Genomic DNA, 27,835 nt, shown 5'->3' with positions numbered 1-27,835 from the left:
CCTTCTGCAAACACCGTGCCACCTCGCCTATGTCACTATGCTTTTTGGCCCCTTGCATGATAGCCTCTTTCCCCTATTTGCTAACCAGTGTTCAAGGGACTCATTTCCTTCATTTAAATTAACCTCATTGTGAGCCCAGTCCCCATTTATGCCAGGTGGGACCGCGATTCCGTCTTTTAAAGCTGGCCAAGAAGCACCAAAAGAGTATTTTAAAAGCAGCAAAACATTCCCTGGGAGGGGGCTATAAATAGCACACATTTGCTGTAATGTTGTGGAATGCGAGAGGTTTCTTTATTGGGTCCGGAGCCTCATGAACCATAGCCCTTATTTCAGCAGGGGTCCAGGGTTTTAGGACAGGTACATCTCCTATCATTATCTTGGGCTGCTGACTAACAGGTCCTGCTGACCGAAGCTGTCTGTCGGGCCCTGTACTGTCGGGCAAAGTCATTCCCCTGCGAGAGGACGGTCCGGCGGCCGCCGGTTCTACCTCCCCTGCAGGGGCGGCGGCTACATCAAGCTGATCATGTAGCAAACTGCTCTGTGCATTACTCCTTATCACCGGCTGCTGTGCTCTCATCGCAGCTGCCATTACTAAATGGTCATTGAATTCTTCTGACGGTGCAGATGCCTCAATTAAAACTTTCGGATATAACCCTGCTGCTGCCGTCTCTGTCTGTTTATTGTCATTTTCATTCTTTACTGTATCTCTACTCTCTCCGCTATTCTTACATTTGATCTTTGGGTTCTCATTCTTTATTGAACCTTTACTCACTTCGCTATTCTTACATTTCATTTTTGGGAGCTGGTGCCTCCTGGCCACTTCCTTCCATGTCTGAAAACACTACAGCATATAATTATAATCCCTATTAGGGTCTCCACTCCCATTTCTTGTCAAAGCTTCCCACGTTTCAATCAGCGGTATTTTAAAACTACCCCCGCACGGCCAAGCCCCGTGGGACCACCCATACAAATCGCTACTGAATGTTACCGCATATCGAAGTTCTCCGGTTTCTCTTATCACAATGTCAGCTGGTGATCCTGGCGGGACAAGGGGATCTCCTTCCTTCCTCAATTGCCTTGCGATTGTTTTTATCCGCTGTTCGTTATCTTACTCATTTTCACTCCCTTATCCGTCTGGTTGGCAGAGTCCGCCTTCCTTACCCCCCCCCGGACGTCTGTACCGTGGCTTCGGGGTGACCTGTAAGGGGGCGTTCGAGTCTTTGACCCATCATGGCTTCTGAAAAATTACTTTAGAGCATACACATATAATAACAAGGGCCGCGGTAAATTATTAACAAAAACTACAAGGAGCGCTCACCGGTGTGTTAGTCCTCGTGCGAATCTCGAAGCCTGTTTATTGTTCAGTTTGTTTTTGTTTTCTCTAAGGCACCTTTGTCTCCTCATGCAGCTATCAGTAATTTATTAATTAAGATAACTCTCCAAGCATGAGTCACTGGCCAGTTTTTAAGGCTGCCAAGCCGCAGACCTCCCTTTCAGCTGGGGTCGCGCTATGGCTCTCTCCCTTTCAGCTGAGAGAGTCCTGTTTCGAGATTCATTTCAGGGTTCACTTCCCGTTAAATTAGGGAAACTGCAACGACTACGCCAATTGTTGAAGAAAAAATAGTCAGCACTTCGAGTTTTCGCAAAAGGTCCTTTATTTTACACGAAGTTCGTGGAGGGAATTAGAATGACTGCAGTCTTTCCAAATGTCCCCGCTTTGCAAAGATAAGGCGAGTAATTTATATAATATCATAAGCAATATCTAGGACAGAGAGGCATTCTTGAGATTAAACAAGGAGACAGAAAGCGAGCAAAGTTTAATAACAGGCCTTGAGTTCCTCACCTAAGCAAAACAATGTGCAGCTGTAAGCCTGTTTACATGGTGTGACCTTCCGACTGTTTCATATAGAACTTTGAACTTCTTGACTAAAAATAAGGCTATATATCCATCATGCTTCGCTAAGTGCCTTATTAGGGGCTGGTTTAGCTCACTGGGCTAAATCGCTGGCTTTTAAAGCAGACCAAGGCAGGCCAGTAGCATGGTTCAATTCCCGTACCAGCCTCCCTGAACAGGCGCCGGAATGTGGCGACTAGGGGCTTTTCACAGTAACTTCATTTGAAGCCTACTTGTGACAATAAGCGATTTTCATTTCATTTCATTCAATTCATTTCATTTTCATTTCCATGAAATATAGTCAAGCAGCTGATTAAAATAATACAAGGTATTTAAGGCAGCTAATCTGCCAACTAAAGTCCCTTCTACATATATATTTTTGTGATCTCCATAGTGTTCCAAAACATTTTCCCACCCAATAAGCATACTTGTGGTGTAATCACTGTTCTAATGTAGATAAATGTGGGTCTGATAATGAACAATGTGGTAAACAATCCAATGATCTATTTGATCCAATGAGTTCTGTAGAAGGGTCATTTTGATCCAAAACGTTACCTCTGTTTCTCTCCACAGATGCTGCCAGACCTGCTCAGTTAAACCAGCATTTTCCATTTTTATTATCAATTATCTATTTTGGTGGGTGATTGAAGGATAAAATCAGGCCAGGACATGGGGAAAGTTTTCCTGCTCTTGGGATTTTTAATGGACATCAGTTTCTTGAGAGAGATGGCACAGCCAAGAGTTCGTGATTCCCTCAATAGTTCATTGTGTCAGCTTAGATTAATATATTCAAGCCTCTGGAGTGGTTCTTGAACCCACAACCTGCTGACTCAGCACTGGAATGCTACCACTAAGTCAAGGATATCTCACATGATATAGCCTCCTTTCTCCCTTCATGAAAAATTGCTCTTACTCTTCCATTTGTGATTGTTCATTCTGCTGCAGTGGACATGTTGCATAACTACTGCAGTAAAATTTCTGTTATCTGCCACTATACCAACTGGAATTCTCTATTCACCGGAATTCTGGGGTCAGGCCTGTCGGGTCTGTTTTTGAATAGAGTTGTCAAACTCACTGAGAATAGTTATCGGCCTGCCCTCATTCTGATCTCAGCCTTCCACTGCTCTATATTCGATTTGTGCTCCCCCGCACCTTTTGTTACTTTAACATCTGCGTTATCATCCTGGAGCTCTCTCATTTGTCAGTTGAATGTCAGTTAACCATCATATTCAATTAGCCGGCACCTCCCATTCCTGGAGCATGCCAGATAACCAAGATTGTCCAGTATCTAAAAACCATTTTGCTTACCTTTCTAGTGTTGTACTATATTTCTTTTTGTGGCTTTGCAGGAGACTCTTTGGACATCAGTGACAAAGGAGACCAGGAACTGCTTGTTGTCAGGTAAGACATTGACACTAAACAATTCACCTTCTGTGGAATTTCAAGTCAAAAATGTGAACAGGTTCCATCAGCTATTCAATGTGTAAGTTGGTGTGATACCAGGGTACAACCCCTTAATATTTTGTCTGAAATTCTATTATTACTTTAACCAATTGGATTAACAATTTTCTTCCTGCTTCTACCTGAACTGTAGAAGAATGAATTTGAGACGAGCCCATTAAGTGATCATGTTTTATTTTCCCATGCTGTAATGTCGGTGACTATATTTGTAAGAAATTATTTGACCTGAAATACCTTGGTACCAGTTCACTGTGCTCCAATTTTTGCTGATAGTGACTGATCATTTGACTACAACTACAGAGTGTAAGTGGCGGGAACGTTTGGGTGCGAATTGATGTGAATGGTGTCTCAACTTGTATCCCTTTTGCACACAGGATTTGCATTGCATATTTTCCAAATTTTGTTCGATTCACCTCTGTCGAGTGTCAGCAGCAGGAATCCTTGATCTGTTGGAAGTAAATCCAGTGAAACTCACTGCTTGGAATTTCAGAACCAATGTACATAGTCGGTCCTTTTTAGAATACATCAAAACTTTAGAAGAGATTGCACAATTTACAGATGAAGGGAATAATATGTGGATTTTCAGAAAGTGTTTGATAAGGAGTCTGCCAGGAGGCTTGTTAGAAAATTCAAATATATGGTGTAAGAGGAAATATGTGTGGTAATGGGAAACAAAGGGTTGGGTTCATGGGTGTTGCTCAGATTGGCACGAGTTAGGAATGCGGTACCCTCAGTCCGAACTGGAAGTACACTGACCATTATATTGGTTCAGAGATTCTATTAACTTCTTCAGGCAGGTGCCACACATGGCGTCCACCGCTAAACTGATTTTACATTCCAGATGAAAATCATCCCGAAAGTGAGACAGACCTAGAGAGGAAGAGTGAGACAGAAATAGGAGATTGTGCAGCTAGATGGACCAAGAGAAGGTGATTAAAAAAGACAACTGAGAAAAGAAACCAGATTGAAGGAAGAGATACAATTAATATAAATTGATGTAACGACCAAAGTGAAAGCAAATGATAAATAACTATCACACAGAAAGATAGAGAAAACACAATGGAATATTTTTCTGTTTTCTCTCTCCCTCCTTTCTCGAATAGTAGAGTTGCATTTGCTACCTTCTAATCCACTGGGCCACTCAAGTATCTAGGGTGTTTGGAAGATTGCAAATAGTGCATCCAATATCTGTGCAGCCACCTCTGCTAGAATATTAGGATGGAGGTCATTAAGTGCAGGAGGTTTGTCAGTCCCATTAATTTCTCCAGTACTTTTGTTTATTGATACTTATTATTATTTGAAGTTCCTCAGGCTCAATAGCCCTTTGGTTACCCTCTCTTTCTGGTATGTTTTTTGTGTCTTGCGCCTTTTACCAGCCTTTGGCTGCAGGTGGAATCGATTCCAATGCAGCATTAACGTTTTAGGCATATACTCAACGGTAAATAAAACAGACTTGACGTGGGTCAAGGAGCAAGTGCGGTGCTATGAGCAGATAGTGTAATAGTGCAACTGTAGAAGAATGAATTTGAGACGAGCCCATTAAGTGATCATGTTTTATTTTCCCATGCTGTAATGTCAGTGACTATATTTGTGAGAAGTTATTTGACCTGAAACACCTTGGTACCAGTTCACTGTTCTCCAGTTTTTGCTGATAGTGACTGATCCCTACTACTCCTAATACTCCCTAATACTCCTTATACACCTATGACTGTGTGGCCAAATTCCCCTCCAACTCGATTTTCAAATTTGCTGATGACACCACCGCAGTGGGTCGGATTTCAAACAATGACGAGACAGAGTACAGGAATGAGATAGAGAATCTGGTGAACTGGTGCGACGACAATAATCTCTCACTCAATGTCAACAAAACGAAGGAGATTGTCATCGACTTCAGGAAGCGTAGTGGAGAACATGCCCCTGTCTACATCAATGGGGACGAAGTAGAAAGGGTCGAGAGCTTCAAGTTTTTAGGTGTATAGATCACCAACAGCCTGTCCTGGTCCTCCCATGCCGATACTATAGTTGAGAACGCCCACCAACGACGCGACTTTCTCAGAAGACTAAGTAAATTTGACATGTCAGCTATGACCCTCACCAACTTCTACAGATACACCATCGAAAGCATTCTTTCTGGTTGTATCACAGCCTGGTATGGAGCCTGCTCTGCCCAAGACCGCAGGAAACTACAAAAGGTCGTGAATGTAGTCCAGTCCATCACGCAAACCAGCCTCCCATTGACTCTATCTATAATCCGCGCTGCCTCAGAAAGGCAGCCAGCATAGTTAAGGACCCCACTCACCCCGGACATACTCTCTTCCACCTTCTTCCATCAGGAAAAAGATACCAAAGTTTGAGGTCACGTACCAACCAACTCAAGAACAACTTCTTCCCTACTGCCATCAGACTTTTGAATGGACCTACCTCGTATTAAGTTGATCTTTTCTCTACACCTTGCTATAACATTATATTCTGCAGTCTCTCCTTCCTTCCCTATGTACGGTATGCATTGTTTGTACAGCATGCAAGAAACAATACTTTTCACTGTATACTAATACATGTGACAATAATAAATCAAATCAAATTCAATGTTAGTTTAAAAATCCTCATTCCATTCAGTTAAAGACACAGTACACAGAAACAGAGTATATGAAATAAATTACAGTGTCACCATCATAGTAAGGCATTGCCACATGCAGTGTCATCAGGTAGTGCAGTGTCACGAGGTTATGGTGTCTTCTGGATACAGTGCTAACGGGGTTCATTCTCATAGTGTCACGAAGGTACAGTCTCATAAGGATTCAGTATCATCAGAATAGTGTCACTAGGGGACAGAGACTGAGGGTGCAGTGTCATCATCATGCAGAATCAGCATCCACATTAAATCTTCAAAATTAATCATGGGGCTAGGATTTTTCCTCCTTTGTCTACAACAATGTTTTTCAAACTTTTTTTCCGGGGACCATTTTTACCAGCCGGCCGACCTTCGCGACCCTCGCCGGCTGACCTTCGCGACCCACCATTTTCTCTTGCTTTTAATGCAAGGAGTGAGCCTGTTTGGTCCTCATTTACTTGTTTGCTGCTGACAAAATGGAGGAGTCGCAATCATGCCCAAAGCACGTGACGTCGATGTTAGGGGAGCCTGACCTGCTCTCTGCCTCCCCTCAGGCAGGAAGATTACAATTAATTTTTTTTAAAACCTTCTCCTGCGTCAGCGTGCTGATGTCAGGAGCGGTGCTTCTCGCATGGTTCTGCGCATGTGCACCGATGAGCGGGCACGAAAGCGCAGTGTGCCCGCATTTTTTGATATGGTCGCAGCTGTCATTTTCAAAGCCGGTCACAGCAATCATTGTTAAAAGCCAGCTGTTGTGTGAATTTGCGTGATCGGGAATGCCGCGAGGGACGGCTCCGCAACCCTCCCGACACCCACCCGCCGGTCGCCACCCCCACTTTGAAAATGCCTGATCTACAGCACTACTGCACTTGCACAATTCTCCCTCATGCTGTTTTCCAGAGACATACCTGAAAGCTGCTGATGGCAAGCTGGTCGGCCCAAATGGGTCACATCCTGAAACTAGCAAGCTGCCTCAGGATGCTAAACTGGCACTCAAAATTCACTGGAAATATGTTTATTGAGTCCTAGGCACAATTTGGAGGAACTTTGAAGCTTTACTGCTGGCATACATACTCTGACCACATGGCCTATTTTGGGCCAAAAAAACAGGCTAAGTCAATTTTCACTCTTAAATGTGATTTACACGGTTTTTCATCTCTTACCAATAGTATCATTCCACGGCTGATTTAAGATTACGCCTGGCTTTGTAAACTATGCAAATGAGGTTCAAACAGCAAATTCAATTGTTATCTGAGTCATTATCCAGAGCACATGGAATCAATTAATTGGACAGACAAACAGCCATTGGGATGGGAGCAGGGCAGGAGTTGGGGAGCAAGATGAGGGAAAATTATTGTATGCATTGTGTTGTTACGATCTGAAATGCATAGAAGCAGATTCAATAGTATATTCAAAAGGACATGGATAATAGAATAGAATAAATATCCTGGGCTATGGGAGAAGAGCAGGGTAATGGGACTCACTGGATGACTCTTCCAAAGCTCCTCAAACTGTTGTCAGAAACACAGTGAGCTGAATGACCGCCTTGTGTACTGTATAATGCTACGGTTAGCTCAAGATTCAGACATGCCTTAAAACTGACAAAAACTGTCTCCATTATAAATTTGCAACCAGAAAATCGACCAGTCTTACAGCACCTGTCATTATTCTGATTTCTTAAACAATGAGTGAGCTACTTTAGCCGCAAAAATTGCAATTTTTTTCTTAACAGAAGCAAAGATACAGACAAGTTGTTTGAATAAAGGATTCCATATCCTTTGAACTCTGGAGACGGCAGAGCATTCTATGCAAAAAACTAACTACATTTGCGAAGCTTCTGCCAGTATTTGAATAAATTACTGTCCATTTTATCTCACTTGCCCAGACATCTAGGGATTTTTAAAAGTTGTTTTGTAATTTAGGAACATGGCTGAGGGGTCCGTGAAAGTGTGGCATAGTAATCAAGAGCAGAGTTGTCCTTATCAGTTTATAAATGAGGATTAAATTGGAAATGAAAACTTGTTGCCAGCTGCTACACTGATCAACTGGTGTCATATTCAACTTGCAGATAGTCGCCCAAACATCCCTGTTTAAATTTAAATTATTGATGAGCCAGATCAGGCATGAACTCTGACACCAGAGGCGGTTGGCCTAACTTTGCCTTGACATGAAGAAGTGAGCAATTTTACCTTTCTGTCAATGCACCACATCATTACAGAATTTAATTTTTGAAAAGAGAGTAATCTAAAACAAAATTGTCTTATTATCCAAAGCATGATATGACATAACCAAGATATTAGGACAAATTAATTCTCTCTCTCTCAGGCATATGGCTTAAGGCTGGTCTTGTGAGAGTATACCGAGATATGGAGGGCAGAATTATCTAAGGTTTTCAAAAAATGTCAGCAATAATCAATCAATCAACTCAAAGTGACATTTACTGAATTTTTCAATAATATAAACGTGCATGAGGGCAACACGGTGGCGCAATGGTTAGCACTGCTGCCTCACGGCGCTGAGGTCCCAGGTTCGATCCCGGCTCTGGGTCACTGTTCATGTGGAGTTTGCACATTCGTCCTGTGTTTGCGTGGGTTTCGCCCCCACAACCCAAAGATGTGCAGGCTAGGTGGATTGGCCACGCTAAATTGCCCCTCAATTGGAAAAAAAATGAATTGGGTACTCTAAATTTAAAAAAAAAGTTTAAAATAAATAAACGTGCATTGAGAAAATGGAAATAATGGAATTTGTAGGTGTCATTTAAGACCCTATGGAACGAGTTTCACTAATATTTTATGAACCTAACATAGTTGCTCTCCGTTAAACTATCTCATGCCCCTTGAAACTCTGGGCTAATTTTTGTGGGACGCCCAACCAAATTCTGTGATCAGACAATTCTGCAACAAGTGTGGCCAGGATTACCAGTGATGCCACATTTGATATAACAAATATTTCTTCAAAGGTTGTTAAAAAAAGACAGTGCCACAGCACCAATTTAGAAAAATTTGAAAATCGTCATGGAGGAGTATTTGGCAGATTTTAATTTTGTTTTGTTTGTGGCGAGAACTTAAAACATTATCAAATTTCTCGCTAAATGATGCTGGGTATTTTATGATCACCTTTATGATGCCATTGCACAAAAGTTGAATGTTTTCCTTTGTAGTTTATATCTTTGCAAAGCCTGTTTGGAAACAAATGATGTATGTTTGTGCTATGATGTTTACCTGAATATCATGACATAGGCGACTTAAATCTGATGAAGCTTTGGAGGAAAATCGGGAAAGTAGGACAAATCTCAAATGTGCAATAAAGAGGGCTAAAAGCGGTCATGAAATATGTTTGGCTAACACGGTTAAGGAAAATACCAAAGCCTTTTATTCGTATATAAGGAGCAAGAGGGTAACTGAGAGGTGGGAAATGGAGTTTAATGCAGAAAAGTGTGAGGTGATTCATTTTGGAAGGAACAACAGGAAGACAGAGTACTGGGCTAATGGTAAGATTCTTGGCAGTGTGGATGAGCAGAGAGATCTTGGTGTCCATGTACATAGATCCCTGAAAGTTGCCACCCAGGTTGAGAGGGTTGTTAAGAAGGCGTACGGTGTGTTAGCTTTTATTGGTAGAGGAATTGAGTTTCGGAGCCATGAGGTCATGTTGCAGCTGTACAAAACTCTGGTGCGGCCGCATTTGGAGTATTGCGTGCAATTCTGGTCGCCGCATTATAGGAAGGATGTGGAAGCATTGGAAAGGGTGCAGAGGACATTTACCAGAATGTTGCCTGGTATGGAGGGAAGATCTTATGAGGAAAGGCTGAGGGACTTGAGGCTGTTTTCGTTAGAGAGAAGAAGGTTAAGAGGTGACTTAATTGAGGCATACAAGATGATCAGAGGATTGGATAGGGTGGACAGTGAGAGCCTTTTTCCTCGGATGGTGATGTCTAGCACGAGGGGACATAGCTTTAAATTGAGGGGAGATAGATATAGGACAGATGTCAGAGGTAGGTTCTTTACTCAGAGAGTAGTAAGGGCGTGGAATGCCCTGCCTGCCACAGTAGTGGATTCGCCAACACTAAGGGCATTCAGATGGGCATTGGATAGACATATGGGCGATAAGGGAATAGTGTAGATGGGCTTTAGAGTGGTTTCACAGGTCGGCGCAACATCGTGGGCCAAAGGGCCTGTACTGCGCTGTAATGTTCTATGTTCTATCTCCCCAATCCCCCCCCCCCCCATCTTCTTTCCAGTCAATAATCTGCGTAACTTTTAAACCACAAAACTGATTTCTCTCAGGAGGAATAACTCCTCCATTCAGAAACTCTGGCGAAATCATAAAATCTTCTTTGAGGATGTTTTCATTATTTTGTTGGGGACCGTGAGCTTGGTGAATCTTTCTGATGCGGAGCAACTGGAGATAATCTTCTCATCTGTCTTAATATTTTCAATTTCAGTTATGACCTCTAGTATGACTTTCCACCTTGGTTTCTCAATTTAAATGGAACATTTTATTATGCAGATGATGCCCATTTTAACGGCTTGTTTTCTCACCAAAGTAAAATTATCCAAGTATGGGTACATATTCCGTAGGATAAAAAGGTCATTTTGCCGTAAGACTCGATAAAACTGTTGGAAAGTTCTACCAAATCCTGTGGGGAAATTTGGGTATTGCAAGCACACTGGCAATTATAAATCTCTCTTTAAAGATTGCAGCTGTCCTTTGAGTTTTCATTCAGCTTGAGCACTTTCAGAAATCTCTCAGTTGTCCTGTTTTCTATTAGTTGGCTCTTGACCTGGTCGTATGATGAATTGAATTTTTATTGGTGCAACAATTGAGTTGGCACCAGTGAGGGAGCAGAAGGGATAGTTGGCAAAAGCATTAAATTTTGCTTCCTTGTAATCTGATTTGTGCAGACAGGCCAGCTGGCCATTCTGTGTGGTTTGCCAGCCCATTTAATCGAGTTTGTGGGTGAACCTTTTGCCAGTCTCTGACTCAGTGTTGGAGATGAGAACTCATAGGGTCCTGTTACTTTTTTTCATGTGAAAGGCTTTTATGTTCTACCCAGAGTTCTTGATCTCCTTGGGATATGTGCTAGCCAATGCAGAGACGTTCAGTGGTTCCCTATCATGCTTCCATCAGCACTGCTGTGAGTCATGCAAGTCATTCCAGGGAAGTTATACAATCCTGTTTTGACATTTGACGTTTGAGATTTGGAGTAAATAGGACAGCAGATCAAACTATTATAGTAACGCTTCATGCATTTAATGCAGATAGATCATTTATTTTTGTCACAACTTTTATACATCTCCATAGCTCAGCACTTTACTTCCCTCCTTCTGAAGCATAGTCCTATGGCATTGGCCACACTTCTACTAGCTTTCATTTACATAAATGATCCAAGCTGAGTCATTTACTACCAGGCATATTACAGCCGATCCTAGTTCTGTCATAGAATCATGGAATCATAGAATTTACAGTGCAGAAGGAGGCCATTCGGCCCATCAACACTGTACCGGCCCTTGGAAAGAGCATTCTACATAAGCCCCCCCCCCACCCCACCCTATCCCCATAACCCAGTAACCCCACCTAACCCTTTTGACACTAAGGGGCAATTCAGCATGGCAAAACCCACCCAACCTGCACGTCCTTGGACTGTGGGAGGAAACCGGACACCCGGAGGAAATCCATGCAGACATGAGGAGAAAGTGCAAACTCCACACTGACAGTTACCCGAGGCTGGAATTGAACCCGGGTCTCTGGAGTTGTGAGGCAACAGTGCTAACACGTGTCACTCCTTCCCTTCCACTCTTTTCCACCACTCCCCACCCTACCCTCTTTACTTGCTTGAAACTAGTTCAATCTCTAATTGTTTCTAATTCTAACAAAAGGATATCAACTTGTGGCATTAACTTTCTTTCTCTTTCCACCGAGGCTGTTTGACCCGCTGAAGACATACAACATTTATTTGTTTAATACAGCCTTGTGTCTGGCTTAAAGAGGTCTAGGCAGTATCATTTTGTTGAAATGGTTCATTCATTAGAAATAATTGTGGACCAGAATCTTCACATTTATGTTTTTAAAAAGTCAATTTTAATGCTTTACATAAGACCCGCAAATCAGTTCCTTTTGCCTGTTCTGACAGGGTCAATGGCAGGCGGGATGTGTCTTGTTACAGCCCCATCACTCACAAAGGGAGCCGTGGAACTAGACATGATTGGGGTTGCTTCTGAAACCCCAAAAGATCTATATATGCTGCCTGAGCCACAGTTCAGTTTATAAATTTCACTCATACCAAGTCAGAAACAAGGGATGAATTAGTCAATTGTTGAAGGGCACAACTCATTTGTCTTGTGTTTCAAGTATCCAACTGACTTGCAATTCCCAGGTAACAATGTATACAGATAATGTATTTCTCTTCCATTTTGGGGAATAAAATTCCAAATTCAGACGTGTTGCATTTAACCATTTGTAACACACCCTCCCATTTACATCTTATTTAGTGATGTCAAGTATTAATCATATGAAATAATTACAACAAATGATCAGCTACGTAAACAGTTATCTCAATTCATAAGATTAAGGTAGTTTCGCTAGTTTACTCATCAAGTCACGAACAACTTTTAAACTTTTTTTAAAAACCTTGCACTTCTGAAAAATGCTCTTTAAAAATTCATACCATTTTTTTTAAGACTTGAATCAAAAGATTGTTTCACCTCTCATATGTACAGTCAAGATGCTATTTGATATAAAGCTCCTCGCTGTTGCACTCTTTGATTTAAGAGAGTGGTGGTACCTTTTTGCTGAGGAAAGCACGCAGCTCAGGCCAAATCTTATTGGTTTCTGTTCCCGAGAAGACTTCCAAAATGCGTTTATTTTGGTAGTATTCCAAGACTGGCCGTGTTTGTTCTTCATATGCCTGGAGTCTTGAAGTCACAGTTTCTGGCTTATTATCATTACGCTGAATCAGATGTTCCCCAGTGACATCATCAATCCCTGTTTTTTTGTTTGGAGGGTTGAAGTCAACATTGTACACTCTACCACTGCCTGGGTGGATCCAGCGAGATGTTCGTCGTTTTTTGATCATCTCAAAGGGGACATTATGTCCTTAACTTATGTGCAGTTTAGAAGTTCCAGATAGCAATCGAGGAGTTGATTTTTACTTCCCCTCCCCTTTATGCCGGTGACTCCCGAGACCTGTCAAACATCCCCACCACTGCCGCAACTAATATGGAAGATGTGCTAACTTAACATAGATCAATAATTGAAACTGAAACATTCTTGGTTTTTGCAGCTCAGTATACACCAAATAGTACATTTATCTACTAAGCTGCGGAGCTTCATTTAGATTGTTTACAATGTATCTGTGACTCAGCTTTAGATGTTCAACTTCGTGTAGAACAGAGCCATTCAGACCCGGAAGTACCCACATTTGTTTTATCATCAGTGCCGAGTTAACTGACCTCAGCCAGCTGGCAAAGGAGTCACTGGCCAGGATTTTACATGGCCTCAGGGTGCGGGCTGAGAGGCTGTAAAATTGGGAGGGCAGCGGTGCGCTCTCTGCATTCCACGATGCTGCACCGTGCTGGCTGCTTTCCCAGCAGTGTCCACCACCCCCAGCGGTGGTGCGCTCTCTGCCTTCCACGATGCTGCGCCGTGCTGGCTGCTTTCCCCACCCCCAGCGGTGCTGCTGGGGCTGAAGAGCTGCCAGCCCTCTGATTGGCCCCAACTTTCTGGGCCAGGAACAGGATGATTGCCACCCTGTAAAATCCTGACCACTGTATTTGTTCTCCGTATCCTTGGGATGGGGAGAGAATTGGATGGAGTTTGAGAATGGCCACTGATCTGAAATTATATTGATATAGCAACACAACTCATAAAGCTACTTAATGTTCCGCCAACATAAGTTGTGCTGGGAATGCTACCATGGCTGAACACACAATTTCTCTCCGAGCTCACAGCACTGGGGGGAAATGATGAATTAAAGTGGATTACAAGCGACATCCGATCTCGGCACGTGGCTCCATCTGCCAGGACCGTGCCATCAGTGACACGTGCCTTCCAGCGTTCTGTAATCCGGTGCAGTGAGTCTGTGCTGAAGCAGTCAGCAGCTGTGCACCTACTAAACTGCAGAGAGTCAGAGAGCTGAAATGCAAGTTCAAGAGCTTACTGAACAATCATCACGTTAACTCTTTCACTGCTGGATCTCAGCAATAAATTTCAAAAGAGTGGCATTCTCTTTCTTTTCCTATTATGGAATATTCATAGTACAAAGTCTTACAACACCAGGTTAAAGTCCAACAGGTTTGTTTCGATGTCACTAGCTTTCGGAGCGCTGCTCCTTCCTCAGGTGAATGAAGAGGTCCTCTTCATTCACCTGAGGAAGGAGCAGCGCTCCGAAAGCTAGTGACATCGAAACAAACCTGTTGGACTTTAACCTGGTGTTGTAAGACTTCGTACTGTGCTCACCCCAGTCCAACGCCGGCATCTCCACATCATGAATATTCATGAATATAGACTTTTGGTTATCCTTGCACCTGAATAAATATTTTAACAAACTTGTAAATCTGTGGGTTTGGGGATCATCATAGATCGACTGTACGAAACTCAGGTGGGGTTGTGAATATCTTGTTAACCCTGAGCTTAGAGCGGCACAGTGGTGCAGTGGTTAGCACTGCTGCCTCTGGGCACTGAGGTCCCAGGTTTGATGCCGGCCCCGGGTCACTGACCGTCTGAAGTTTTCATATTCTCCCCGTGTTTGCGTGGGCCTCACCCCCACACCCCAAAAGATGTGCAGGCTAGGTGGATTGGCCACGCTAAATTGACCCTTAATTGGAAAAATAAAATAATTGGGTACTCTAAATTTATTTTCAAAAAACTGAGCTTGATGGCCTTTAGCTTCTAATTTATAGTTCCATGGTGCTGTCCACCCATTCCTGCAAGCAACTATTTTTTGTCAGAAGAATCAGTGATTTTTACGGTTCAGAAGGAGGCCATTTTGCCCATCGTGTCTGCACTGGCCAAACGAGCATCATGACTTTGTGCCGTTCCTCTGCCTCTTCCCCAGACACTTAAACAATGGTTCAATTCAAGTAATGGTCTAATGCCCCCTTGAATGTGTCAATTGAACCTGCCTCCACCACACTTCCAGGCAGTGCATTCCAGACCCGAACACCTGTTTTTCTCACACCCACGTTTGCATCTTCTACAAATCAATTTAAATCGGTGGCCTCTTGTTCTTGGTCCTTGTACAAGCAGGAACAGTTTCTCCCTATCTACTCTGTCCAGCCCCTTCATAGTTTTGAACACCTCTGTCATATATCCTCTTAGGCTGCTTCTCTGCAAGGAAAAAAGACCCAACCTCGCCAATCTATCTTCATAACTGAAGTTTCACATCCCCAAAATCATTCTAGTAAACCTCTTCTGCGCTCTTTCTGATGCCTTCACATCATTCCTATAGTGTGGCACCCAGACTGTAAACAATATTTCAGCTGAGGTCTAACTAGTGCCTTATTCAGCATGACCTCTTTGCCTTGCTCTTGTATCTATGCCTATATCAATAAATCCCAGAATACTATATGCATTATCAATTGCTGCCTCCACCTTTAATGACTTGATTGCCCTCACCACCTGACCTGCCACCTTTATTGACTTATGCACTTTTACACCCAGGTTCCTCTGCTCCTGCAGATTAAGTTCAAAGAAGAAGGTCTGTTGTCCAGTTTGATGTCATCCTCCCAGAATATTAAGCCAACCATTTTTTCATTACAACATCTAGCTGTTTCAGCATATAATTGAAAAATGAGAACTCTACACACAGATGGTAGTTTTTGATCTCCCAAAATGAGGATCACATTTTGGATATAATTTTATTGGCCCCACGGTGAGGGGCTTGGGGGCTGGGGTGGGATTTTGGCTGTAGAATTGGTGCGATTTGGGGGATAACATATTGAAAGAGATCCCCGATGACTTCCTTGCCACCAACAGAAAAAGCAATTTTCAACAGGGCAGTTGGGCACACTGGATCGTCTTAGACCAGAAATTAAGCCTGTTAAGCAGCCAACTAACCATGATTTTACAGAGATTTTACCATTTTCCATGGTGCCATAGATTTCATGGATCATTATTGGCTTGCTTACTCAAAGGAGGGGAGGACTCAGTGGCAGATGAGTGTTGGCTAAAACTAGCAGCCATTTAATTCTGTTGCATTAGCAAGCAGGCAGGCTCAGGTCAGAGATTTGAAGGCTGAGATGGTGTAAGGCCAAGGCGGGGGGCTGTTCGTGGAAGGGTGTCTCCCAAGTCCCCTTCAGTGAGTGTAGACAACACAAGGAAACCAATGCCGCGTGTAAGCTTGAAATGCATGCTTTGATATGAGAATTTGACTCTTCTAGCGAGGATGTGTGAGTGGGAGACTGTATCAACCAAAAGGCGAGGGACAGCAGTCTGTAAGGAGCACCAATGGCATGAGGCTGAGATGAAACGTGGACAAGTAGTGGGCATGGTGGCAATAAGGCAGGCTAATGTTCAAATAATGTGTTACCCATCTCAAAGAATGCAAAAGCTTAGCTTCATGGAGATGTTGAAGCACCCAGTGTCTTTGAAAACTGCCATCTGCGAAGATAGCTGGCGATTGATCTATGCAGAATGCTGGAGAAGTTGACATGTTGGAAACCTGTGTTTTAGGCACTGCCTGTGACAGTGTAGGTGACGGTGGTACCCAGTGTTTACATAATAATGGCTAGTTCCATGGACTTTCTGGCTACATTTTATGGGATCTCTTAGTCAAGCCAAGGATCCATCAGCCAAGCATGTGTGTAAACAGGAAGGGATTCTACTTGTTCAAATTATCAGCAACTGCTATGTCAGGATCCTCCGGGCGTATGCAAGGTTCCTGGGAAGCTGTCCTGGTGCCTCAGCTCCTCACTCCACCTTCATTGATGGATCCTGGATGACAAAGCATATCCACTAAAGATATGGTTGCATCCTGGGGCTTGACATGGGAATATTCAAATTCCTACACTCACCCTCGACCTAGATTCAGTGCCCACGATTTCAGTGCCTCAACATATGGTCACAGTTTATTGGGATGGCAATACGCAGACAAGTCAAAATTTTAAAGTGCACAAAGCAATAACACAGTGGCATCCAGAAATTACACGTCACCCAGTGACACTTGCACTAATAAGCATTAGCCCTAAATTTTTGCAGCACATTTAATTGATTGTTAATATCCAAATGTAGCAAACTTGAGACTCATGGAAAAATTGAGGGCAAGCTTCCATTTTAGCACCAGTGGAATGGCACAATATAATTCAGCAACTTGTGGTGATTTACAACTCACAGAGTCCCCTTCATCTCAAGTTGCTGGATGTTTGGCAGCACGGTGGCACAGTGGTTAGCCCTGCTGCCTCATGGCACCGAGGTCCCAGGTTCGATCCCGGCTCTGGGTCACTGTCCGTGTGGAGTTTGCACAATCTCCCCTTGTTTGCGTGGGTTTCACCCCCACAACCCAAAGATGTGCAGGCTAGGTGGATTGGCCATGCTAAATTGCCAATTGGGAAAAATGAATTTGGTACTCTAAATTTAAAAAAAAAAGTTGTTGGATGTTTTACACATTGGGCCAGAATTCTTCAGCGGTGCTAATGACATTCATATGATGTACAAATGGCACAGCAACATTGGGTAAGGAGCAGATGCATGAATAGACTCAAATGTCAAAAAGTTGTTGTAGTGGTTTCACCAATCTGCCAGTAGCTTTGTGAAAACAGTATCTCTCTGGTTTGCCATTGCAATGCTAAAAAAAATGCACACTAAAACAGAAAACTAAGCTCGCCACAGAAATATGTTCTATTTAGCTTACTGATTTCAGTCTAAGAACCTTTTCAATAATGCAGTAAGTGCTAATTACTGAAAATTGACACTTGCACGTGTGAAGTTTCATTACTTCAGATTTTAATTGTTGTTGGAGATTCAAAGCATTTTCAATTCGAAATTAATACATTTTCTTTTTACTTTTGCCTTTGTCTCTTTCTCTCAGTCCAATATTTCTTTCTCTTTATGTCTCTTTCTCAAATTGATTCGACATTGAATGTGTGCATATTAAAGATGGGATTTTCGGTCCCACCAGCTGTGGGCATCGTCAAGGGTGGGACGAGGCGATTTGGAGAGAGGCCAAAAGTATAATTTCTTCCTTCTCTGCCTCTATGCACACTCCTTCAATCTGATTGGTTAAGATGATTGGTTAATAAGATTCATTGTTATTTCTCCTGTTCACTCAGGTGCTAGATGCCTTGTATTCCTCTCTGTGACATTGTCAGCAAATTGCCACACAAAGAAATTAGAAATGTAAAGATGAAAGGAAAAATCCAACTAATGACAGTGTTAGATGAGCTGGTACAGCAAATTATGGCCCATCAACAAATATGTTTAAACTCCCCACTATTTGTCACAATGTATTTCACAGAGGCATAAGGAAAAAAGTAAACCTTTTCATCTAAGAGAACTAAGAAAAGCTGATTCCTGATTAATGGAAATTCATCAGCGAGTAGTCTCTCCCAGCCCAGCAGGCCGGAACTTTGAATAACAGAGACTGAGAAAATGTCTAAATCAAGTTTGTGAATAAGCTTACAAAGATGAGAGAAACCCGCATTGGCCTCACGAGCCATAGTAAAGAGGAGCTCACACGCTGTATTTTTCCTGTATCCCTTGTTTGACTCTAAAGTGGTCATATTTTAAAAGTGGCAATGACACAGGATGTGATTTTATGTGGTCTTGCAAAATATTGGCTTATGATCTTTTAATAGGATTTCACAACCTTGTTCCCTGGGGACTCATTTTAATGGGATACCTGGGGGATACCACATTGCCCAGGTGAGGCAGCGGGAGTGGCAGTGCAGTACCCAGGTGAGGCAGCAGGAGTGGCGGAGCAGTGCCCAGGTGAGGCAGCGGGAGTGGTGATGCAGTGAACAGGCGAGGCAGCGGGAGTGACAGTGCAGTACCCAGGCGAGGCAGCAGGAGTGACGGTGCAGTACCCAGGTGAGGCAGCAGGAGTGACGGTGCAGTGCCCAGGTGAGGCAGCGGGAGTGACTGCAGTGTCCAGGCGAGGCAGCATGAGTGGCAGTGCAGTGCCCAGACGAGGCAGCTTGAGTGGCAGTGCGGTGCCCAGGGGAGGCAGCGGGAGTGGCGGTGCGGCTCCCAGGTGAGACAATGGGAGTGGCAGTGCGGAGCGCAGGCAAGAGAGCTGGAGTGGAAGTGCAGTGTCCAGGCGAGGCAGCTGCAATGGCAGTGAGGTGCCCAGGTGAAGCATCAGTAGTGGCGGTGCAGTGCCCAGGCGAGGCAGCTGCAATGGCAGTGAGGTGCACAGACAAGGCAGCGGGAGTGGGGGTGGGGTGCCCAGGCGAGGCAGCGGGAGTGGCAGTGCAGTGCCCAGGCGAGGCAGCTGGAGAGGCAATGCTGTGCCCAGGCGAGGCAGCGGGAGTGGAGATACGGTGCTCAAGCGAGGGAGTGGCAGTGCAGTGCCCAGGCAAGGCAGCGGGAGTGGGGGTGCGGTGTCCAGGAGAGGCAGTGGGAGTGAGACTGCGGTGCCCAGGCAAGGAAGCGGGAGTCACAGTGCAATGCCCAGACGAGGCAGCGGGACTGGGGTGCGGTGCCCAGGCGAGGCAGCGGGAGTGGGGGTGCGGTGCCCAGGCGAGGCAGTGGGGGTGCGGTGCCCAGGCGAGGCAGCGGGAGTGGGGGTGCGGTGTCCAGGAGAGGCAGTGGGAGTGAGGCTGCGGTGCCCAGGCAAGACAGCGGGAGTCACAGTGCAATGCCCAGACGAGGCAGCAGGACTGGGGTGCGGTGCCCAGGCGAGGCTGCGGGAGTGGGGGTGCAGTGCCCAGGCGAGGGAGTGGGGGTGGGGGTGCAGTGCCCAGGCGAGGGAGTGGGGGTGGGGGTGCAGTGCCCAGACGAGGCAGCGGGAGTGACAGTGCGGTGCCCAGGCGAGGCAACGGGAGTGGGGGTGCGGTGCCCAGACGAGGCAGCGGGAGTGGGGGTGCGGTGCCCAGGCGAGGCAGCGGGAGTGACAGTGCGGTGCCCAGGCGAGGCAACGGGAGTGGGGGTGCGGTGCCCAGACGAGGCAGCGGGAGTGGGGGTGCGGTGCCCAGGCGAGGCAGCGGGAGTGACAGTGCGGTGCCCAGGTGAGGCAACGGGAGTGGGGGTGCGGTGCCCAGACGAGGCAGCGGGTGTGGGGGTGCGGTGCCCAGGCGAGGCAGCGGGAGTGACAGTGCAGTGCCCTGGCGAGGCAGCGGGAGTGGGGGTGCGGTGCCCAGTCGAGGCAGCGGGAGTGACAGTGCGGTGCCCAGGCGAGGCAACGGGAGTGGGGGTGCGGTGCCCAGACGAGGCAGCGGGAGTGGGGGTGCGGTGCCCAGGCGAGGCAGCGGGAGTGACAGTGCAGTGCCCTGGCGAGGCAGCGGGAGTGGGGATGCGGTGCCCAGGCGAGGCAAGGGGAGTGGGGGTGCAGTGCCCAGGCGAGGCAGCGGGAGTGACAGTGCGGTGCCCAGGCGAGGCAGCGGGAATGGGGGTGCAGTGCCCAGACGAGGGAGTGGGGGTGGGGGTGCAGTGCCCAGACGAGGCAGCGGGAGTGACAGTGCGGTGCCCAGGCGAGGCAACGGGAGTGGGGGTGCGGTGCCCAGGCGAGGCAGCGGGAGTGACAGTGCGGTGCCCAGGCGAGGCAACGGGAGTGGGGGTGCGGTGCCCAGACGAGGCAGCGGGAGTGGGGGTGCAGTATCCAGGTGAGGCAGCGGGACTGGGGGTGCGGTGCCCAGACGAGGCAACGGGAGTGACAGTGCAGTGCCCAGACGAGGCAGCGGGAGTGGGGGTGAGGTGCCCAGGCGAGGCAGCGGGACTGGGGGTGCAGTGCCCAGACCAGGCAGCGGGAGTGACAGTGCAGTGCCCAGGCGAGGCAACGGGAGTGGGGGTGCGGTGCCCAGGCGAGGCAACGGGAGTGTGGGTGCGGTGCCCAGGCGAGGCAGCGGGACTGACAGTGCAGTGCCCAGACGAGGCAGCGGGAGTGGAGGTGCGGTGCCCAGGCGAGGCAGCGGGAGTGGGGGTGTGGTGCCCAGGCGAGGCAGCGGGAGTGATAGTGCTGTGCCCAGACGAGGCAGCGGGAGTGGGGGTACGGTGCCCAGGCGAGGCAGCGGGAATGACAGTGCGGTGCCCAGGTGAGGCAGCGGGAGTGGGGGTGCGGTGCCCAGGCGAGGCAGCAGGAGTGACAGTACGGTGCCCAGGTGAGGCAGCAGGAGTGGGGGTACGGTGCCCAGGCGAGGCAGCGGGAGTGACAGTGCGGTGCCCAGACGAGGCAGCGGGACTGGGGGTGCGGTGCCCAGGCGAGGCAGCGGGACTGACAGTACGGTGCCCAGGCGAGGCAGCGGGAGTGGGGGTGCGGTGCCCAGGCGAGGCAGCGGGAGTGGGGGTGCGGTGCCCAGGCGAGGCAACGGGAATGACAGTGCGGTGCCCAGGCGAGGCAGCGGGAGTGGGGGTGCGATGCCCAGGCGAGGCAGCGGGAGTGACAGTGCGGTGCCCAGGCGAGGCAGCAGGACAGGGGTGCGGTGCCCAGGCGAGGCAGCGGGAGTGGGGGTGCGGTGCCCAGGCGAGGCAGCGGGAATGACAGTGCGGTGCCCAGGTGAGGCAGCGGGAGTGGGGTGCGGTGCCCTAGTGAGGCAGCGAGAGTGGGGATGCGGTGCCCAGGCGAGGCAGCGGGACTGGGGGTGCGGTGCCCAGGCGAGGCAGCGGGACTGGGGGTGCGGTGCCCAGGCGAGGCAGCGGGAGTGGGGGTGCGGTGCCCAAGCGAGGCAGCGGGACTGAGGGAGCGGTGCCCAGGCGATGCAGCGGGAATGACAGTGCGGTGCCCAGACGAGGCAGCGGGAGTGGGGTGCGGTGCCCTGGTGAGGCAGTGGGAGTGGGGATGCGGTGCCCAGGCGAGGCAGCGGGACTGGGGGTGCGGTGCCCAGGCGAGGCAGTGGGAGGGACAGTGCGGTGCCCAGGCGAGGCAGCGGGAGTGGGGGTGCGGTGCCCAGGCGAGGCAGTGGGAGAGGTAGTGCGGTGCTCAAGCGAGGCAGCTGGGACAGCGCCACCCACTGACATCTGAGTAAGTGACTGATTGGAGACTGTGTAAGAGAGAGTGTATGAGGAGCTGGGTCGAGTATGAGTGTGAGAGGATGAGGGAGTCTGAGTGTGAAGAGATGGAGGAGTCTCAGTGTGAGGGGATTGGGGAGTGTGAGCGGGAGTGGGAGTGTGAGGGGATGTGGGAGTGGGAGTGTGAGGGGATGGGGGAGTCTGAGTGTGAGGGGATGGGGGAGTGCGAGTGCGAGGGGATGGGGGAGTGCGAGTGCGAGGGGATGGGGGAGTGCGAGTGCGAGGGGATGGGGGTGTGCGAGTGTGAGGGGATGGGGGAGTGCGAGGGGATGGGGGAGTGCGAGTGTGAGGGGATGGGGGAGTGCGAGTGTGAGGGGATGGGGGAGTGCGAGTGTGAGGGGATGGGGGAGTGTGAGGGGTGGGGGAGTGCGAGTGTGAGGGGATGGGGGAGTGCGAGTGTGAGGGGATGGGGGAGTGCGAGTGTGAGGGGATGGGGGAGTGCGAGTGTGAGGGGATGGGGGAGTGCGAGTGTGAGGGGATGGGGGAGTGCGAGTGTGAGGGGATGGGGGAGTGTGAGTGTGAGGGGATGGGGAAGTGCGAGTGTGAGGGGATGTGGAGTGCGGGTGTGGGGGATGGGGGAGTGCGAGTGGGAGGGGATGGGGGAGTCCGTGTGTGAGGGGATGGGGGAGTGCAAGTGTGAGGTGATGGTGGAGTATGTGGATGGGGGAGTGTGAGGGGATGAAGGATTCTGAGTGTGAGGGGATGGGGGAGTGCGAGTGTGAGGTGATGGGGTAGTGCGAGTGCGAGAGGATGGGGTAGTGCGAGTGCGAGGGGATGGGGAGTATGAGTGTGAGGCGATAGGGAGTGGCAGTGTGAGGGGATGGGGGAATATGAGTGAGGGGATGGAGGAGACTGAGTGTGAGGGGATGGGGGAGTGTGAGGAGATGTGGGAGTGTGATTGTGAGGGGATGGGGGAGTATGAGTGTGAGGGGTTAGGGAGTGGCAGTGTGAGGGGATGGGGGAATATGAGTGAGGGGATGGAGAGACTGAGTGGGAGGGGATGGGGGAGTGTGAGGAGATGGGGGAGTGTGAGGGGATGGGTGTGTGAGGGGATGTGGGAGTGTGAGGGAATGGGGGAATATGAGTGTGAGGGGATGGGGGGTGAGTGTGAGAGGATGGGGGAGTATGAGTGTGAGGGGATGAGGGAGCATGAGTGTGAGGGGATGGGGGAGTATGAGTGTGAGGGGATGGGGGTATATGAGTGTGAGGGGATGGGGGGTGAGTGTGAGGGGATGGGGGAGTCTGAGTGTGAGGGGATGGGGAGTATGAGTGTGAGGGGATGGGGGAGTATGAGTGTGAGGGGATGGGGGAGTGTGAGTGTGAGGGGATGGAAAGTCTCAGTGTGAAGGGATGGGTGAGTGTGAGTGTGAGGGGATGGGGGAGTGTGAGGGGATGGGGGAGTATGAGTGTGGGGGGATGGGGGAGTATGAGTGTGGGGGGATGGGGGAGTGTGAGTGTGAGGGGATGGGGAAGTGCAAGTGTGAGGGGATGGGGAGTATGAGTGTGAGGGGATGGGGGAGTATGAGCGTGAGGGGATGGGGGAATGTGAGTGTGAGGGGATGGGGAAGTGCAAGTGTGAGGGGATGGGGGAGTGCGAGTGTGAGGGGATGGGGGAGTGTGAGGGGATGGGGGAGTGCGAGTGTGAGGGGATGGGGGAGTGCGAGTGCGAGTGTGAGGGGATGGGGGTGCGAGGGGATGGGGGAATATGAGTCTGAGGGGATGGGTGAGTGGGAGTGTGAGGGGACGGGGGAGTATGAGTGAGGGAATGGTGGAGACTGCGTGAGAGGGGATGGGGGAGTCTGAAGGGATGGGGAAGTGTGAGGGGATGGGGAAGTGGGAGTGTGAGGGGATGGGGGTGTATGAGTGAGAGGACGGGGGAGTATGAGTGAGGCGATGGGGGAGATTGAGTGTGAGAGAATGGGGGAGTCTGAGGGGATGGGGAAGTGTGAGGGGATGGGTAGTGCGAGTGTGAAGGGATGGGGGTGCGCGTGTGAGGGGATGAGGGTGTGAGGGGATGGGGGAGTGCGAGTGTGAGGGGATGGCGGAGTGTGAGTGTGAGGAGATGGAGGAGTATGGGAATGGGGGTGTGTGAGGGGATGAAGGATTCGGAGTGTGAGGGGATGGGGGTGTGCGAGTGTGAGGGGATGTGGGAGTGCGAGTGTGAGGGGATGGCGGAGTCTGAGTGTGAGGAGATGGAGGAGTCTGAGTGTGAGGGGATGGGGGAGTATGAGTGTGAGGGGATGGGGAAGTATGAGTGTGAGAGGATGGGGGAGTATGGGGATGGGGGAGTGTGAGGGGATGAAGGATTCTGAGTGTGAGGGGATGGCGGAGTGTGAGTGTGAGGAGATGGAGGAGTCTGAGTGTGAGGGGATGGGGGAGTGCGAGTGTGAGGGGATGGCGGAGTGCGAGTGTGAGGCGATGGGGGAGTGTGAGTGTGAGGCGATGTGGGAGTGCGAGTGTGAGGGGATGGCGGAGTGCGAGTGTGAGGGGATGTGGGAGTGCGAGTGTGAGGCGATGTGGGAGTGCGAGTGTGAGGGGATGGCGGAGTGCGAGTGTGAGGAGATGGAGGAGTGTGAGTGTGAGGCGATGTGGGAGTGCGAGTGTGAGGGGCTGGGGGAGGATGAGTGTGAGGGGATGGGGGAGTGTGAGTGTGAGGGGATGGGGGAGTGTGAGTGTGAGGGGATGGGGAAGTGTGAGGGGATGGGGGTGCGAGTGTGAAGGGATGGGGGAGTATGAGTGTGAGAGGATGGGGGAGTATGAGTGTGAGGAGATGGTGGAGTATGGGGATGGGGGAGTGTGAGGGGATGGCGGAGTGTGAGTGTGAGGAGATGGAGGGGTCTGAGTGTGAGGGGATGGGGGAGTGTGAGTGTGAGGGGATGGTGGAGTGTGAGTGTGAGGCGATGGGGGAGTGTGAGTGTGAGGCGATGTGGGAGTGCGAGTGTGAGGGGATGGCGGAGTGCGAGTGTGAGGCGATGGGGGAGTTTGAGTGTGAGGCGATGGGGGAGTTTGAGTGTGAGGCGATGTGGGAGTGCGAGTGTGAGGGGATGGGGGAGTGTGAGTGTGAGGGGATGGGGGAGTGTGAGGGGATGGGGGAGTATGAGTGTGAGGGGATGGGGGAGTGTGAGTGTGAGGGTATGGGGGAGTGTGAGTGTGAGGGGATGGGGGAGTGTGAGTGTGAGGGGATGGGGGAGTATGAGTGTGAGGGGATGGGGAAGTGTGAGGGGATGGGGGTGCGACTGTGAGGGGATGGGGGAGTGTGAGGAGATGGGGGAGTCTGTGTGAGGGGATGGGGGAGTGTGAATGTGAGGGGATAGGGGAGTATGAGTGTGAGGAGAGGGGGGAGTGTGAGGGGATGGGGGTGCGAGTGTGAAGGGATGGGGGGTGCGAGTGTGTGGGGATTGGGGAGTGTGTAGGGATGGGGGGTGAATGTGAGGGGATGGGGAGAGCGAGGGGATGGCGGAGTGCGAGTGCGAGGGGATGGGGGAGTGCGAGTGTGAGGGAATGGGGGAGTGTGAGGGGATGGGGGAGTGCGAGTGCGAGGGGATGGGGGTGTGCGAGTGTGAGGGGATGGGGGAGTGTGAGGGAATGGGGGAGTGTGAGGGAATGGGGGAGTGCGAGTGTGAGGGAATGGGGGAGTGTGAGGAGATGGGGGAGTCTGTGTGAGGGGATGGGGGAGTGTGAATGTGAGGGGATAGGGGAGTATGAGTGTGAGGAGATGGGGGAGTGTGAGGGGATGGGGGTGCGAGTGTGAAGGGATGGGGGGTGCGAGTGTGTGGGGATTGGGGAGTGTGAAGGGATGGGGGGTGAATGTGAGGGGATGGGGAGAGCGAGGGGATGGCAGAGTGCGAGTGCGAGGGGATGGGGGAGTGCAAGTGTGAGGGAATGGGGGAGTGTGAGGGGATGGGGGAGTGCGAGTGTGAGGGAATGGGGGAGTGTGAGGGGATGGGGGAGTGCGAGTGCGAGGGGATGGGGGTGTGCGAGTGTGAGGGGATGGGGGAATGTGAGGGAATGGGGGAGTGCGAGTGTGAGGGAATGGGGGAGTGTGAGGGAATGGGGGAGTGCGAGTGTGAGGGAATGGGGGAGTGTGAGGGAATGGGGGAGTGTGAGGAGATGGGGGAGTCTGTGTGAGGGGATGGGGGAGTGTGAATGTGAGGGGATAGGGGAGTATGAGTGTGAGGAGATGGAGGAGTGTGAGGGGATGGGGGTGCGAGTGTGAAGGGATGGGGGTTGCGAGTGTGTGGGGATTGGGGAGTGTGAGTGTGAGGGGATGGGGGAGTGTGAGGGGATGGGGGAGTGTGAGTGTGAGGGGATGGGGGAGTGTGAGTGTGAGGGGATGGGGGAGTGTGAGTGTGAGGGGATGGGGGAGTGTGAGTGTGAGGGGATGGGGAAGTGTGAGGGGATGGGGGTGCGAGTGTGAGGGGATGGGGGAGTCTGTGTGAGGGGATGGGGGAGTGTGAATGTGAGGGGATAGGGGAGTATGAGTGTGAGGAGAGGGGGGAGTGTGAGGGGATGGGGGTGCGAGTGTGAAGGGATGGGGGGTGCGAGTGTGTGGGGATTGGGGAGTGTGTAGGGATGAGGGGTGAATGTGAGGGGATGGGGAGAGCGAGGGGATGGCGGAGTGCGAGTGCGAGGGGATGGGGGAGTGCGAGTGTGAGGGAATGGGGGAGTGTGAGGGGATGGGGGAGTGCGAGTGCGAGGGGATGGGGGTGTGCGAGTGTGAGGGGATGGGGGAGTGTGTGGGAATGGGGGAGTGTGAGGGAATGGGGGAGTGTGAGGGAATGGGGGAGTGCGAGTGTGAGGGAATGGGGGAGTGCGAGTGTGAGGGAATGGGGGAGTGTGAGGAGATGGGGGAGTCTGTGTGAGGGGATGGGGGAGTGTGAATGTGAGGGGATAGGGGAGTATGAGTGTGAGGAGATGGGGGAGTGTGAGGGGATGGGGGTGCGAGTGTGAAGGGATGGGGGGTGCGAGTGTGTGGGGATTGGGGAGTGTGAGTGTGAGGGGATGGGGGAGTGTGAGGGGATGGGAGAGTATGAGTGTGAGGGGATGGGGGAGTGTGAGTGTGAGGGAATGGGGGAGTGTGAGGGGATGGGGGAGTGTGAGTGTGAGGGGATGGGGGAGTATGAGTGTGAGGGGATGGGGAAGTGTGAGGGGATGGGGGTGCGAGTGTGAGGGGATGGGGGAGTCTGTGTGAGGGGATGGGGGAGTGTGAATGTGAGGGGATAGGGGAGTATGAGTGTGAGGAGAGGGGGGAGTGTGAGGGGATGGGGGTGCGAGTGTGAAGGGATGGGGGGTGCGAGTGTGTGGGGATTGGGGAGTGTGTAGGGATGGGGGGTGAATGTGAGGGGATGGGGAGAGCGAGGGGATGGCGGAGTGCGAGTGCGAGGGGATGGGGGAGTGCGAGTGTGAGGGAATGGGGGAGTGTGAGGGGATGGGGGAGTGCGAGTGCGAGGGGATGGGGGTGTGCGAGTGTGAGGGGATGGGGGAGTGTGAGGGAATGGGGGAGTGTGAGGGAATGGGGGAGTGCGAGTGTGAGGGAATGGGGGAGTGTGAGGAGATGGGGGAGTCTGTGTGAGGGGATGGGGGAGTGTGAATGTGAGGGGATAGGGGAGTATGAGTGTGAGGAGATGGGGGAGTGTGAGGGGATGGGGGTGCGAGTGTGAAGGGATGGGGGGTGCGAGTGTGTGGGGATTGGGGAGTGTGAAGGGATGGGGGGT

General features: G+C 50.1%; 1 protein-coding gene across 19 annotated transcripts in view; it reads left to right on the top strand.

Moving 5' to 3' along the window:
- pde4dip (phosphodiesterase 4D interacting protein) overlaps positions 1 to 27,835 on the top strand; it is an 888,328-nt gene that overhangs the window by 698,938 nt on the left and 161,555 nt on the right. For all 19 annotated transcript variants that reach the window (XM_072511203.1, XM_072511204.1, XM_072511190.1 and 16 more), the window contains one exon: positions 3,244 to 3,295. In XM_072511203.1, coding sequence (XP_072367304.1) covers positions 3,244 to 3,295 — 52 coding nt within the window. The remainder of the gene's footprint in view (positions 1 to 3,243; positions 3,296 to 27,835) is intronic.

This window comes from Scyliorhinus torazame, chromosome 7, assembly GCF_047496885.1.
Source record: "Scyliorhinus torazame isolate Kashiwa2021f chromosome 7, sScyTor2.1, whole genome shotgun sequence".
NCBI lineage: Eukaryota > Metazoa > Chordata > Chondrichthyes > Carcharhiniformes > Scyliorhinidae > Scyliorhinus > Scyliorhinus torazame.
Note: the sequence above shows the minus strand (reverse complement) of the source record. Positions and strands in the feature narration are given on the sequence as shown.